The 16571-nt window shown below is 44.0% G+C and overlaps 1 protein-coding gene across 6 annotated transcripts in view; it reads left to right on the forward strand.

Moving 5' to 3' along the window:
- Nucleotides 1-16571, forward strand: part of LOC109896763 (dedicator of cytokinesis protein 4) — a 141568-nt gene that overhangs the window by 34304 nt on the left and 90693 nt on the right. For 4 of the 6 annotated variants that reach the window (XM_031831906.1, XM_031831911.1, XM_031831910.1 and 1 more), the window contains exons 2-7: nucleotides 3603-3686; nucleotides 8420-8460; nucleotides 8761-8816; nucleotides 9177-9297; nucleotides 9757-9905; nucleotides 10389-10473. In XM_031831906.1, the coding sequence (XP_031687766.1) occupies nucleotides 3603-3686; nucleotides 8420-8460; nucleotides 8761-8816; nucleotides 9177-9297; nucleotides 9757-9905; nucleotides 10389-10473 (536 nt within the window). The remainder of the gene's footprint in view (nucleotides 1-3602; nucleotides 3687-8419; nucleotides 8461-8760; nucleotides 8817-9176; nucleotides 9298-9756; nucleotides 9906-10388; nucleotides 10474-16571) is intronic. The other 2 variants (XM_031831909.1, XM_020491095.2) reach the window with 1 other exon arrangement.

Below are 16571 nucleotides of genomic sequence, written 5' to 3' on the forward strand. Positions count from 1 at the left end.
GACATCTACTTTGTGCATTACCCAAGTCATTTTTCCAACAATTCTTTACAGACACATTATTTAACTTATAATTCACTGTATCACAACTCTTGTGGGTCAGAAGTTCACATACACTAAGTTGACTGTGCCTTTAAACAGCTTGGAAAATTCCAGAAAATTATGTCATGGCTTTAGACATTTCTGATAGGCTAATTTGAGTCAATTGGAGGTGTACCTGTGGATGTATTTCAAGGCCTACCTTCAAACTCAGTGCCTCTTTGCTTGAAATCATGGGAAAATCAAAGGAAATCAGCCAAGACCTCAGAAAAAGATTTTTGTAGACCCCCACAAGTCTGGTTCATCATTGGGAGCAATTTCCAAATGCCTGAATGTACCACGTTCATCTGTACAAACAATAGAACGCAAGTATAAACACTATGGGACCACGCAGCCGTCATACCACTCAGGAAGGAGACGCGTTCTGTCTCCTAGAGATGAACGTACTTTAGTGTAAAAAGTGAAAATCAATCCCAGAACAACAGCAAAGGACCTTGTGAAGATGCTGGAGGAAACAGGTACGAAAGTATCTATATCCACAGTAAAACGAGTCCTATATCAACATAACCTCAAAGGCCGCTCAGCAAGGAAGAATCTCCTGCTCTAAACCCCCATAAAAAAGCAAGACCACGGTTTGAAAATGCGCATGGGGACAAAGATGGTACTTTTTGGAGAAATGTCCTCTAGTCTGATGAACCAAAAAATAGAACTGTTTAACCATGATGACCATTGTTATGTTTGGAGGAGAAAGGGGGAGGCTTGCAAGCTGAAGAAGACCATCCCAACCGTGAAGCACGGGGGTGGCAGCATCATGTTGTGGGGGTGCTGCAGGAGGGACTGGTGCACCTCACAAAATAAATGGCATCATGAGGAAGGGAAAATATGTGGATATATTGAAGCAACATCTCAAGACATCAGTAAGGAACTTTAAGCTTGGTTTCAAATGGGTCTTCCAAATGGACAATGACCTCAACCATACTTCCAAAGTTGTGGCAAAATGGCTTAAGGACAACAAGTCAAGGTACTGGACTGGCCATCACAAAGCTCTGACCTCAATCCTATAGAAAATTTGTGGGCTGAACTGAAAAAGCGCGTGCGAGCAAGGGGGCCTACAAACCTGACTCAGTTACACCAGCTCTGTCAGGAGGAATGGGCCAAAATTCACCCAACTTATTGTGGGAAGCTTGTGGAAGGCTTTCCAACACATTTGACACAAGTTAAACAATTTAAAGGCAATGCTACCAAATACTAATTGAGTGTATGTAAACTCCTGACCTACTGGGAATGTGATGAAAGAAACTAAAGCAGAAATGAATCATTCTCTCTACTATTATTCTGACATTTCACATTCTTAAAATAAAGTGGTGATCCTAACTGACCTAAGACAGGGATTTTTTGTGGATTAAATGTAAGGTATTGTGAAAAACTGAGTTGAAGTGTATTTTGCTAAGGTGAATGTAAACTTCCCGACTTCAACTGTAAGCTTTACATCTCAAATCTGAAGGAGCTGTAGTCATATAAATCCATGGATCTCAGTCATAGTTCTGTCCAGTACTTTTATTTAAGTTTGTGACTTTTATCCCAGTTCCTGAATTCCTGTGTGTGTGTGTGTGTGTGTGTGTCTTTTTTTCCAGTTTCCTGCGGTCTTTACGTAATGTCTAAGTTAGTTCAGCACGAACGAGGCTGCCTGGTCAGAAATAGGAACAGCCATTTGCCCATGAGTAGATGTGTGTCACAGCAGAGCAGAGCACAGCTTGTCGTGACTGAACTCCTGCCTCAGACCATGCCGACTGGAAACATGGGCCCTGACCCTGTTTGACAGGTTCATGTACACATATCATACCAGTGTGTCTGTGGTTTTGCTATATTTGTGTGTGAAGCTTTTTTTTATACCCCAGTTCATCTTTTTTCATTACGCTGTGGTGTGTGTGTGTGTAGGTGCCAGGCTTTGGACTTCCGTTTGCGCTCGATCTCTTCTCTCGGTCCCCTTCTTTCGTTCCTGCGTGTGTTTGTGTGTGTGCGTGTGCGTGTGTGTGCGCGTGCTGTCCTCTCTCTCCTGCCTTTAAGGTGGCACTTCTTCCACTCCCCCGGAGAGAAAATAAATAAATCTATTCCCGCTGAGTGAACACCTTGCCAACATCTCTGGAAAAGAGCCATGGCAGTTAGCAGACAGACAACAGCTGGGGGATGGTTTATGAGGAAGTGATTCAGCTCTATCAAAACTCTACTCCAAGCTGCATAATTTAGTACACTGCAGCTGGAAAACTCGACTTGTAAAACTCCTGCATTAGACTTGATGTGTTTACCCCCCCACCCATGTGCCCCATGAAATGAAGCTCTCTCCAAACCCTTTTCTCTCCCCAATTTCGTGAATTGGTAGTCACAGTCTTGTCTCATCGCTGCATCTCCCATACGGACTCGGGAGAGGCGAAGGTCGAGAGCCGTGCATCCTCCCAAACACAACCCAACCAAGCTGCACTGCTTCTTGACACAATGCCCGCTTAACCCGGAAACCAGCCACACAAATTGGTCGGAAGGAAACACCAGGCTCTGTCGCAGCCGGCCGCAACCGGGAGACCCATGTGGCGGCGCACAATTGGCCCAGCGTCGTCCGGGTTAGTGCACACCTGGCGACCGTGTCAGCGTGCACTGCGCCCGGCTCGCCACAGGAGGCGCTAGTGCACGATGGGACAAGGACATCCCTGATGGCCGAACCCTACCCTAACCCGGACGACGCTGGGCCAATTGTGCGCCGCCACATGGGTCTCCCGGTTGCGGCCGGCTGCGACAGAGCCTGGACTCAAACCCAGAATCTCTCGTGGCACGGCACCACTCGGGAGGCACTTGACTCTTCCTCATTTCCATGTTGTAGTACTAACACTATTAGTCCCCCCCCCCCCCCCCCCCCCCGAGTGTGTCAGTGTGTGCCAGCTTGGAGAATTCTCTGACTGCTGCTGTTATCATGTCCTGTCTCTCAGAACCACAGAGAATGGCATCTGTCGACACTCCTCACTACTAGCCCAGCTATTAGATGCTGTTAGACCAAAGTGCTCTGTGCTGATCGAAAGAGATGTTACTCTCTTTCTCTCTCTTGCTCGCTTGTTTGCTCCCTCTCTTGCTTTCTCTCTCTCTCTCTCTCTCTCTCTCTCTCTCTCTAACTGACAGTGCTTCTCATCAGCGAGAGTCCTACTCTAAGCCTCCTCAGGTGTTGCCTCCCTCCTCTACAAGAGCGCTCCTAGCAGAAAGACCCAGGATGACATTATATTCCCAGCTTATTTTCCCTCCACTTCAGCCTGACACCCAGAGGTGTACTCAATCTACCAGCAGTCAGCAGGCTATTCTCTTCTCTCTTTCTCTCTGCCCAGAGAACACTAGAAACAAATCACCGCACAGCTTCAAAGTCAAGACAGTTGTGCTCGGATTCAATTCTAGTGACATGAAAAGAGAGTGATTTTTTGGGGGGGACTGTGTGTGTGTGTGTGTCGATTTGGTGTGTGTGTGTTACCTACTTACGCACGTAAAAATACACACAGGTATTAAAATATGTATCTTATATTGTGTTTCAGTGCTGGCCAGTTTCCGAGGGACGGTCCAGCATGGCTTGCCATTGGAGATTGGGGACACGGTGCAGCTCCTGGAGAAATGTGAAGGTAACTGATAACCTCTACTCATTTCACACCCATATAAACCATGATCCCCCCCTTCGAGCTTCACAGACTCACAGATGGGCTGCTACTGCTACTTGGGCTGTACGTTTCCACATTTCCTTCCCCAGTCTGTCCCTCTAGGAGTATTGTGTTGTACATGAAATGTTAATAGACTTCCTTCTTCTTTTTGTTGTTGTACTTGATGAGATTGTGGAGGCTTTCAGTTTGCTACTGTTTCCTGTGCCGCAAGAGGGAGATGCCTTTGGTTCAGTCTTCCCGCCCACATTGAGCTCAGAGTGTGTGTGTGTTTGCTTGCCTTAGACACAAAGACTGAGAGCTTGTGTGTGCTTGCTTGCGTGTGTGTGTGCACAGGAGAGTGTGTGTGTGCTTGCTGGTGTATTGCGAAGGAGTGTGTGAGCCTCAAGGTCAAGGCCGAGGCACTCACACTCACACACCAAGGTTAATTTTTGACATAGTTTCAGACAGAGCAGAGCAGGCGCCCGACACACATTCCTGTTTCTACCCAGCTTACTTACACAGCATTGACGCAACCTTCCTCCCTTCTTAGAGCGGCACAATCTCACTTCCTGTTGTTGCTCAAGGCCAGACAGACAGACGACAGATCCGTCTGAGATAGCTGATGATGCATTCCAAACTCACCCAAGGAAATGATCTGACATCTAGCACACAGCCATGCATTCTCCATAGACAAACATTGGCAGTAGAATGGCCTTACTGAAGAGCTCAGTGACTTTCAATGTGGCACCGTCATAGGATGCCACCTTTCCAACAAGTCAGTTCATCAAATTTCTGCCCTGCTAGAGCTGCTCCGGTCAACTGTAAGTCCTGTTATTGCGAAGTAGAAACGTATAGGAGCAACAGTGGCTCAGCCGCAAAGTGGTAGGTCACACAAGGTCACAGAACTGGATCCCAGAATGCTGTAGCGCGTAAAAATTGTCTGTCCTCGGTTGCAGCACTCACTACCATTGTTCCAAACTGCCTCTGGAAGCCACATCAGCACAAGAGCTGTTAGTCGGGAGCTTCATGAAATGGGTTTCCACGGCCGAGCAGCTGGACACAAGCCTAAGATCACCATGCGCAATGCTAAGATTCGGCTGGAGTAGTGTAAAGCTCGCCACCTTGAACTCTGGAGCAGTGGAAACGCGTTCTCTGGAGTAGAGGTCGACCGATTATGATTTTTCGACACCGATACCGATTATTGGAGGACCAAAAAAACGCCGATGCCGATTGATCGGACGATTTTTTAAATGTATTTGTAATAATGACAATTACAACAATACTGAATGAACACTTATTTTAACTTAATATAATACATCAATAAAAATCCATTTAGCCTCAAATAAATAATGAAACGTTCAATTTGGTTTAAATAATGCGAAAACAAAGTGTTGGAGAAGAAAGTAAAAGTGCAATGTGTGCCATGTAAGAAAGCTAACGTTTCAGTTCCTTGCTCAGAACATAAGAACATATGATTCCTTTTAACATGAGACTTCAATATTCCAAGGTAAGAGGTTTTAGGTTGTAGTTAATATAGTATTTATATTTCTCTCGATACCATTTGTATTTCATATACCTTTGACTATTGTATGTGCTTATAGGCACTTTAGTATTGTCAGTGTAACAGTATAGCTTCCGTCCCTCTCCTCGCCCCTACCTGGGCTCGAACCAGGAACACATCGACAACAGCCACCCTCGAAGCATCGTTACCCAAGGGGGAAAACTACTCCAAGTCTCAGAGCGAGTGACGTTTGAAACGCTATTTGTGCGCACCCCGCTAACTAGCTAGCCATTTCACATTGGTTACACCAGCCTAATCTCGGGAGTTGATAGGCTTGAAGTCATAAACAGCTCAATGCTTGAAGAACAGCGAAGAGCTGCTGGCAAAACTCACTGTTTGAATGAATGCTCACGAGCCTGCTGGTGCCTACCATTGCTCAGTCAGACTGCTCTATCAAATATCAAATCATAGACTTAATTATAACATAATAACACACAGAAATACAAGCCTTTGGTCATTAATATGGTCGAATCCGGAAACTATCCTTTTGAAAACAAAACATTTATTATTTCAGTGAAATACGGAACTGTTCCGTATTTTATCTAACGGGTGGCATCCATAAGTCTAAATATTGCTGTTACATTGTACAACCTTCAATGTTATGTCATAATTAGTTCGCAACGGGCCAGGCGACCCAAACTGCTGCATATACCCTGACTCTGTTGCAAGAGAAGTGACACGATTTACCTAGTTAAAAGAAATTCATGTTAGCAGGCAATATTAACTAAATATGCAGGTTTAAAAATATATACTTGTGTATTGATTTTAAGAAAGGCTTTGATGTTTATGGTTAGGAATGCGCACCGCATCGATTATATGCAATGCAGGACACGCTAGATAAACTAGTAATATCATCAACCATGTGTAGTTAACTAGTGATTATGATTGATTGATTGATTGTTTTGTATAAGATAAGTTTAATGCTAGCTAGCAACTTATCTTGGCTTCTTACTGCAATCGCGTAACAGGTCAGGCTCCTCGTGGAGTGCAATGAGAGGCAGGTGGTTAGAGTGTTGGACTAGTTAACTGTAAGGTTCCCCGAACTGACAAGGTAAAAATCTGTTGTTCTGTCCCTGAACAAAGCAGTTAACCCACTGTTCCTAGGCCGTCATTGAAAATAAGAATGTGTTCTTAACTGACTTGCCTAGTTAAATAAAGGTGTAAAAAAATTTTTTTTTTTAATTCGGACAAATCGGCCCCTTAGTTCCAGTGTAGGGAAATCTTCATGCTACAGCATACAATGACATTCTAAACAATTCTGTGCTTCCAACTTTGTGGCAACAGTTTGGGGAAGTCCCTTTCCTGTTTCAACATGACAATGCAGTGCACAAAGCAAGGTCCATACAGAAATGGTTTGTCGAGATTGGTGTAGAAGAACTTGACTGGCCTACACAGAGCCCTGACCTCAACCCCATCAAACACGTTTAGGATGAATTGGAACGCTGACTTCGAGCCAGTACTAATCACACAATATCAGTGTCCAACCTCACTAATGCTCTTGTGGCTGAATGGAAGCAAGTCCCCGCAGCAATGTTCCAAAGTCTAGTGGAAAGCCTTCCCAGAAGAGTGGAGGCTGTTATAGCAGCAAAGGGGGGACCAACTCCATATTAATGCCCATGAGTTTGGAATGAGATGCTTGACGAGCAGGTGTCCACATACCTTTGGTCATGTAGTGTATGTGTTCAGTTTGGATGAAGGGAAGAAATAAAATATGTACCAGTCCCCACAACTCAAAGGCAAGACAGGGTGTTGACAAGAATGTCTATCTATTCTGTACTAGAGAGGAGATAAGTTACTATAAAAAGGGCTTCTGCCAGTGCAGTGTCATCAAGTTGCTACTGTAGTGTGATAGGTACCATACGACCGCTTCTTCTCTGACACTCTGGCCAATCAAAAACTAGAAAGAGCTCTAAAGAAAATGCCTAGCCGAGGTCCTTCAGGAGGCAAGACCACAAGTCAGTGGCAGCAGTGAGGCTCATTCTCACCTTGTCCCTAACACTCTCACCTCTAGCACTGTCACAGACGGGTGTTGGACCAAGGAGCACATTATGACCTTAGGTTACTAGTACTACTGACACTCCCCGGTACTACTCACAGTCCCTGGTGCTACTGACACCCCCCGGTGCTACTTACAGTCCCTGGTGCTACTGACACCCCCCGGTGCTACTTACAGTTCCTGGTGCTACTGATACCCCCCGGTGCTACTTACAGTCCCTGGTGCTACTGACACTCCCCAGTGCTACTTACAGTCCCTGGTGCTACTGACACTCTCCGGTGCTACTTACAGTCCCTGGTGCTACTGACACTCCCCGGTGCTACTTACAGTCCCTGGTGCTACTGACACCCCCCGGTGCTACTTACAGTCCCTGGTGCTACTGACACCCCCTGGTGCTACTTACAGTCCCTGGTGCTACTGACACTCCCCGGTGCTACTTACAGTCCCTGGTGCTACTGACACTCCCCGGTGCTACTTACAGTCCCTGGTGCTACTGACACTCCCTGGTGCTACTGACACTCCCCGGTGCTACTTACAGTCCCTGGTGCTACTGACACTCCCCGGTGCTACTTACAGTCCTTGGTGCGACTGACACCGCCTGGCTCACCAGCCTGGCCGGTGGCCATAACAAATACTGTAACACCGAACCTGGTAGGCTGCAGTAAACAGTGCAGTGACAGATACGGCCTCCCGTGATAAAGTGTTCCAGCTGGGCGTTTTGTTTTACAGCTCGGCAGCTCTACGACTGGTGTGGTCGGAGCTGAAGTGGCGATGCTTCAGTAACCCGGGGCCTCTGTCCCAAATGGCAACCTATAGCCCATAGGGCTAAAGTAGTGCACTATAGGGACTAGGGTGCCATTTGAGACACAACCCCAGTCATTTGTTTGGCAGTGATAGGCAGACATTACTTAACCAGACAGGTTTTTCTCTCCTACTCTCCACCCCCATATCAGATGCTGTAGAGATGGAATGAAATTGATTATTTGGTGGTTGACATTTTAACTGAGAGCGCAGAAGAGCCAATCTACAGAATCATAATAGGGCTGCTATCTATTAGTTTAGTGGACACACACACACAATTTGATAGAAGGAAAGATAGCGGATCTGAAAGTCACGGTGACACAATGAAAATGTGATTTTTTTTTGTTGTTGTCTCCTCAGGCTGGTACAGAGGGTTCGTCCATAAGAATCCAAATGCCAAGGTGGGTGAGACTCTTTTGTGTGTTATTGAGGCTGTCAGTGCAGCTGCTCTTTTCAGATTCAGAAATATCAGCTCTCTGCTTAGATCTGAGGGCTGTGCAGCAAGCAGGTCAATATGGAGAGGCTCATAGTTTAATAATGTCATGTTGACACATGCACACACACACATACACACATTTAATTTGTATTGATTATATGCATCATTTACACTCGCTAACCGAATGTGTTAATGGTAGTGCCGTTTAATGATACAGTTAGAATGACATTCCCCATTCATTAGCTTGTTTATTCTCTCCCCCCAGGGTATTTTCCCATGCACTTACATTCACTTGAAGAACGCCCATATCAAGAACAAAGGGTAAGTAATGAGTGCATTGTGTGTGTGTGCATGTGTGTGTGTCTGTTTCAGTGTGTGTCTGTGTCAGTGTGTGTCTGTTTCAGTGTGTGTCTGTTTCAGTGTGTGTGTGTCTGTTTCTGTGTGTGTGTGTGTGTGTGTCTCTGAGAAGGCAAACAGCCTTATTAGATCAGCCAGTCTGGAAGGTGAGGGAAGTTTGTGTCATTTCTGTGGAAAGGAAACGTTAGATAAACATTAGATTAACGTCATATTAACAGAACAGAGGTTGAGTGCTTCTTCTACCAGCCTCTCATAATGACACTGGGGGGGGGTATACTGTTGTAATTTGATGTCCCTTTCTCTTTCTCTCTCTCTGACCCACAGGCAGTTTGAGACTGTCATCCCGACAGAGGACTCTGTTATCACTGAGATGACAACCACCCTGAGAGACTGGGGGGCCATGTGGAAACGGCTCTACGTGGTAAAGACTGTTCAACACACACATGTAGGAATGCATGCAGGAATTCGCACAGTGTTGCATGAATTTACACATAAACACATGCATGCAAACACGCACACACGCATGTATGTGCATGTCCCTGTGTGTACCACACACCTGCAGAGAGGAGAATAGACCTGGGAATACCTTTCAACTACTGGGCAATGTGTTTCCCCTGCAGCAAACAGTGGAAGCTTTTTTCTGCTTATTAATTACTAATCTTGCTTGTGTTTGTGTCCCTAATAACTATATGTGCATGTTAGACAGAAAGCATTTATTTGTGATTTTTTTTAAATTGAAGGCTGACTTTCTGGACCCAATTTTTTTACTCTGAAATCTCTCTCTCTTTCTCTCTCTCTCTCTCTCTCTCTCTCTCTCTTGCTCTCTCTCTCTCTCTCTCTTGCTCTCTCCCTCTCTCTCTTGCTCTCTCTCTCTCTCTCTCTCTCTCTTGCTCTCTCTCTGTAGAAGAATGAGGGGGATCTGTTCCATCGGTTGTGGCACGTGATGAATGAGATCCTGGACCTGAGGAGACAGGTTCTGGTTGGTCACCTCACCAACGACCGCATGAAAGACGTCAAACAGCACATCACTGCCAGGTTGGACTGGGGAAACGAGTGAGTAGTGGAGAGAGAGAAACATTCCTGCCTCCCCAGTCCCCCAGTCCCTCTGTCTTTGAATGTCACACTCCCTCCCCAGGCACATGCTGTGCTCAATCGGTTTCCGTTCCCCTTCAAACAGACACACCACACGTTCAAACAGACACACACACACTTTTCATTTTGTATCAAACAGACACACACAAACACTTCCCACTGTGCCTCTATCTCCCGGGCATAAGGGATAAAACGACACCCGTCAGTCCCTTGCTGTTTGGTGTGGACAGACGACAGATGGCTCCTCCTGCCTCTCCTTGTCTTATACCATCCCATGCTTTGAAAGACTTATCTAATCTATCCCTGGGAGATTGGAGAGCGTGTGTGTGGGTACCCATCTACGCCTCTATGTCCTTGTGAGACATAGCAGACTTGCAGTTCTGTCAAGTGTGTCCTTTCTGAATGGTTTGATGCACTGTCCTGTGGTGTGTGTGTGTGTTCCAGACAACTGAGTTTGGACCTGGTACCCCGCAGGGAGTTCAGCATGGTGGACCCAGATGAGATCAGCGTCACAGAACTCTTCAAACTGGTGAGTTATATGCCCAAAACCAGGAACAATTGTCTGAACACTGTTATCTTGTTACTCTGTATTTCCCATTGTTAGGTTTTAAATGAACCGAGTAAAAACTCACGGACGATTAGTAAAGCTCAAACAAAAGTTTATTCACCCAAAGGCCCAGACAGCTGAACTGACAGACATGTTTCCACCAGCACAGGTGTTTAACCTTTCCTCCTCTGCTGAGTCTCCTTTACACATCTACACATCCAATACACCTCTGTTGCTCGACAAAACTTTAGTGATATCTGTTTTTCCTCACTTCGTCTGACCTGACCTCTGCCCAAATTCCTCACTTCTCACGGCTGTCATGTTGACTTGTACCTGACTGCGGCCATTCTCCTTCCCGTAGGATCCCTGATGTCTAACAATAACATATTCTGACAGAATGTAAAAACGTTACACATTCCCCTCCCTCAGTGACATGAATGAGGATACTTCATATTTTCAAGTTTAGAATTCAGAACCCATCACTATCCTCACCAATCCACTGTCCTACTATACCTTCCTCTAGCATTAGCCACATAGCCCTTGTGACTGCTGAGTGTGTGGCAGTATTCTTTTCTGTAATTCAGGTGTGTATTTTACTCTTTAAGGCTGAATAAAGGCACATAAGTCTCCCTTCGCCTTTCCCTTCCTCACTCTTCCTCCCCAGGCAGCGCTTTCCTCCACAGCCCCTCCCCATTTCTGTCTCCCCCCCCCATAACCATAGCAACCACACCCCCCTGCCTGATGCTCCTATCCTGATGTGAGATGGCTTTTCTTTTCCCACACAATGTAATTGAGGCACTTAATCCTTTTTTTGATAAACAAAGAAGGTACATGGGGATGAGAAAGAGGGGAGTGAGGGATGAGAGAAATAAAAGCCTAATGCATCTCCATTACACCGTGTAGGATGTGGAACATTACAGTAATTCCTTAGTAACTGAGACGGAAGATACAAAGGGGGGAAGAACTAAACAATTACTGTTGTCGTCATGGACGCAAAACAATAATAACATCACCATCATCATCACAACAGCAGCAGAGAACCCGTTTCATTTGTTTGGTGACAAAGGCAGATCGTTATTTGTGTTCCTCCGCATTGTGTGGCTTTATTAAGTTGCAGATAGGGCTGTTGCGGTGACTGCATTACCGCGACACCGGCAGTCATGAGTCAGGACTGCAGTCAAATTCTATGTGACCGTTGTGTCACGGTAATCACCTCTTATGCACTCTCGACATGTGTTAGTAGCACCCAACTCTATAATGATCATCAGGTCGCTAATGGCCGGGTACTCAGGACTCTATTGTCCCTCTAACCACTCTGACATCAATGCAAAAATCACATCAAAATACATGAAAACAGTATCGTGCTTTTACAACTCACCTCACTGTGATGATCAATTTGAAGAAAGATGTTCAACAGCAGGTTAAAACTGAGTGTAAAATATGGTCATTGTGGATGTTGTTTCAAAGCCTAGCACGACGAAATGGAAAGTGCTTTCTATGGTGATGATTCATTCAAAACATCCATATGCGTATTAGAGCTTATGCGTAAGGCCTATATATGAGTCCACCCCCCCCCCCCCCCCCAAAAACAGATTTAAGATATATTAAGATATATTTGGTACATAATTTCAGAGATACCCTACATTATATTGAATTTGTATTTGAGTTTGAATAGCCTATTAATAGGGCGCTTTTTATATTTTCATAATGAATAGGCATTACCTTAAGCTACAGAATATCTCACCACCGCGTTTCCATCTCCTCCCCTCTCTCCTTTCTTCAGCGCCCAGAGAGAGGAGCTGTCAACAGTTTAATGAAATATAAAAGTATGTGGACACCCATTCAAATGAGTGGATTTGGCTATTTCAGCCAAATCGAGCACACAGCCATGCAATCTCCATAGACAAATATTACTGTAGAGCTCAGTGACGTTCAACATTGCACCGTCATAGGATGCCACCTTTCCAATAAGTAAGTTCGTAACATTTCTGACCTGCTAGAGCTGCCTCGGTGTTACTGTGAAGTTGAAACATCTAGGAGCAACAACGGCTTAGCCACAATTTGGTAGGCCACACAAGCTCACAGAACGGTACAGCCGAGTGCTGAAGCAAGTAGCGCATAAAAATCGCGTGGCCTCGGTTGCAACACTCAGTACCGAGTTCCAACCTGCCTCTGGAAACAACGTCAGCACAAGAACCATGGCCGAGCAGCTGCACACAAGCTTTAGATCACCATGCGCAACGCCAAGCCGACGCTAGAGTGGTGTAAAGCTTGGAATCTGGAGCAGTGGAAACACGTTCTCTGGCAGTCCGATGGACTAATCTGGTTTTGGCAGATGCCAGGAGAATGCTACCTGCCAAATGTAAAGTTTGGTGGAGGAGGAATTATGGTCTGGGGCCCTTTTCCATGGTTTAGGCTCCTTAGTTCCAGGGAAGGGAAATCTTAATGCCGACAATGACATTCTAGATGATTCTGTACTTCCAACTTTGTGGCAACAGTTTGGGGAAGGCCCTTTCCTGTTTCAGCATGACAAAGCCCCCGTGCACAAAGCAAGGCCCATACAGAAATGAGCTTGGTGTGTAAAAACTTAACTGGCCTGCATAGAGCCCTGACCTCAACCCTGACCTGTTTCGTTGGGAACACCTTTGGGATGAATTGGAACGCCGACTGCAAGCCAGGCCTAATCGCCCAACATCACTCGCCAACTTCCCTAATGCTGAATGGAATGATGAGCAGGTATCCACATACTTTTGTTCATGTTTTGTATGTTTCGTTGGGAAAACATGTTACTATCGATGTTCCTGAACAGATTTCACTTGATTTCCCAAATTAAGCACTGGGTAGCTGCAGGAACAGGGTTGGAGAGGCCATGGCATACAGAGTTTGGACGGAATATCACCTGTTGTGCAATGATATAACCACAGTAGCCTACACGACATGGGACGAACCAGCGGGAAAGTGGCCTCCATTCGCTATTCGAGTGCATATGGTCTTTTCCCTCTTTTCCTGCCCATATGATAACAGGCCATATCTAAATCTAAACAATTTTGACATATTAGTAAAGACAATATTAAATTGAGAATAGTCTGATGGGTGAAATAATGATCTCTTGATGAGAGCTGGAGAGAACAATGTGCGGTCTGAGGCAAGATGTTTTTGTGACTTTCTCAAATCGTCAACAGTCTATAGTCGTATCATGCAGCCCATATATCTTTTGATTTCTAAGGAACTCTAAGGTTGGTATCATTCACAATTAAAGTTGTCAAGCACCTCTAAATCTAGCATATAGGACCTGTTTCAAATTCACCTTTACCACTCAACATAGCTACTTCGTTTGTGCACTCTAACTTCGGAATGGGAAAAATATCATTTCTATGTTACTCAGCTAAGTTAAATTATAATCTTCTTACTATAAAATCATATAATATAAAATAATGGCATGGGACTTATACGCTTGTCTTGTCAGCTAAATGAACAAGCCTACAGCCTATGGCACGAAGCATAGTCAGATAACATACAGTAGGCCAACATATTCTATTCTTCTGAATTCATCTTCTTCATGTCATAATGTTTCTCTAGACCTGCCTAAAATAAATAATGGATGTATTGTGATGGTGTATATTCAATTGATTTATTATATATGTTTTTACTGTAGATGATCCAAAGGGCGCACGCATCAGCAGCTTGTGTGTGTGTGGATGCCTGGAGATGCTAATCGTGTTTATGTTAATTAACGGCCAATTACCGTGAGAACGGCAGTGTTTTGCGTGACAATAACCGGCAGACAAAATTACATGACAGCCACAAACAAACACAATTTGTTCAAATCAAATCAAATTGTATTTGTCACATGCACATGTTTAGCAGATGTTATTGCGGGTGTAGCGAAATGCTTGTGGTTCTAGTTCCAACAGTGCAGCAATAGCTAACAAGTAATATATAACAATTTCACAACAAATGCCTAATACACACAAATCTAAGCAAAGGAATGGAATTAAGAATATATAAATAGATGGATGAGCGATGTCAGAGCAGCATAGACTAAGATACAATAGATGGTATAGAATACAGTATATACATATGAGATGAGTAATGCAAGATATGTAAACATGATTAAAGTGTCATTGTTAAAGTGATTAGTGTTCCATTTATTAAAGTGGCCAATGATTTCAAGTCTGTATGTAGGCAGCAGCCTCTCTCTGCTAGTGATGGCTATTCAACAGTCTGATGGCCTTGAGATAGAAGCTGTTTTTCAGTTTCTCGGGCCTCTGCTTTGATGCACCTATACTAACCTCGCCTTCTGGATGATAGCGGGGTGAAAAGGCAGTGGCTCGGGGATTTGTTGTCCTTTTTGGCCTTTCTGTGACATTGGTTGCTGTAGGTGTCCTGGATGGCAGTTGAGGACTTCTGAGGCATCTGTTTCTCAAACTAGACACTCCAATTTACTTATCCTCTTGCTCAGTTGTTCACCGGGGCCTCCCAATCCTCTTTCTATTCTGTTAGAGACAGTTTGCGCTGTTCTGTGAAGGGAGTAGTACACAGCGTTGTACGAGATCTTCAGTTTCTTTGCAATTTCTCGCATGGAATTTCTCAGAACAAGAATAGACTGATGAGTTTCAGAAGAAAGTTCTGTTTCTAGCCATTTTGAGCCTGTAATTGAACCCACAAATTCTGATGCTCCAGATACTCAACTGGTCTAAAGAAGGCCAGTTTTATTGTTTCTTTAATCAGAATAACAGTTTTCAGCTATGCTAACATCATTGCAAAAGGGTTTTCTAATGATACATTTGGATTAGTTAACACAACGTATCATTGGAACACAGGAGTTATGATTTCAGATAATGGGCCTCTGTACGCCTATGTAGATGTTCCACAAAAAATAATCAGTTTCCAGCTACAATAGTAATTTACAACATTAACAATGTCTACACTGTATTTCTGATCAATGTGATGTTTTTCTTTAAAAAACAAGGACATTTCTAACTGACCCCAAACTTTTGAACGGTAGTTTGTGTGTGTATGTATGTATGTATGTATGTATGTATGTATGTATGTATGTATGTATGTATGTGTGTATATATATATATAGATATATAGATATATAGATATATATATATAACCCATTTTGTACCAAGTACATTTTTTATTTTTACCTATCCACATTTCTTCAATTAGGTTACAAGGAATTAAATACATTTCCTGTACATTTCAAAATATTAAGTTGTTTGCATAACATGAAATAAAGACTGCAAACCCTTTCTTTACCTAAGACTTTGTAACCAGATGGTGACTAGCTCTTTAATATCACATTACTTACGCAGATATTATTTCGAAATCCTGTACAGTACTTTTTCCTCTCATGGCTAACTACCAGGAGGAGCTTATATTCATGAGCTCACCTTGAGTGACAGCTCTTTGAAACGCCTATGCCAAGCAACTAGGATGCAGTGTTGCAGTAAAAATCCCCTCAAGCTAAATTGGTGATGCACAAAACAACTCAAGCGACATTGAAATTGCATCAACAATATATATATATATATATATATATATATATATATATATATATATATATATATATATTTACCTCTCCCATTTGACATGTCCTTTGTGCTGCGTTTCTCAGCAGCACTGACGGATGTGTTGACTTGACAACTGTCAGAGATTTGAACGACCCTTCCCCCCACCTTTTGCTCCATGCTGACTGAAGACCTAGTTAGCCAGTATCTAGCTAACACCAGACACAGATAAAATGGGAAACATATAAGTATATTTGCCATAGGTAAATAGGGTAAACTTTTCATTATATTTGCTAACAACCTACAGTAAACATTTGGCACCAGTAGAGTAGCTATCTATCTATATAAACCATGCCCATCTGCAAACACGCCTTAGGTAAGAGAATATATAATGTTACCAGTGGAGAATTAAAATGGGCTCCCAAGTGGTGCAGTGGTATAAGACATTTGCATCTCAGTGTAAGAGGCATCACTGCAGTACCTGGTTCAAATTCAAGGCTGCATCACATCTGGCTGTGATTGGGATAGGGCAGTTCACAATTGGCCTAGTGTTGTCCAGGGTAG

The sequence above is a fragment of the Oncorhynchus kisutch genome, linkage group LG9 (genome assembly GCF_002021735.2).
Source record: "Oncorhynchus kisutch isolate 150728-3 linkage group LG9, Okis_V2, whole genome shotgun sequence".
Classification (NCBI taxonomy): Eukaryota; Metazoa; Chordata; class Actinopteri; order Salmoniformes; family Salmonidae; genus Oncorhynchus; species Oncorhynchus kisutch.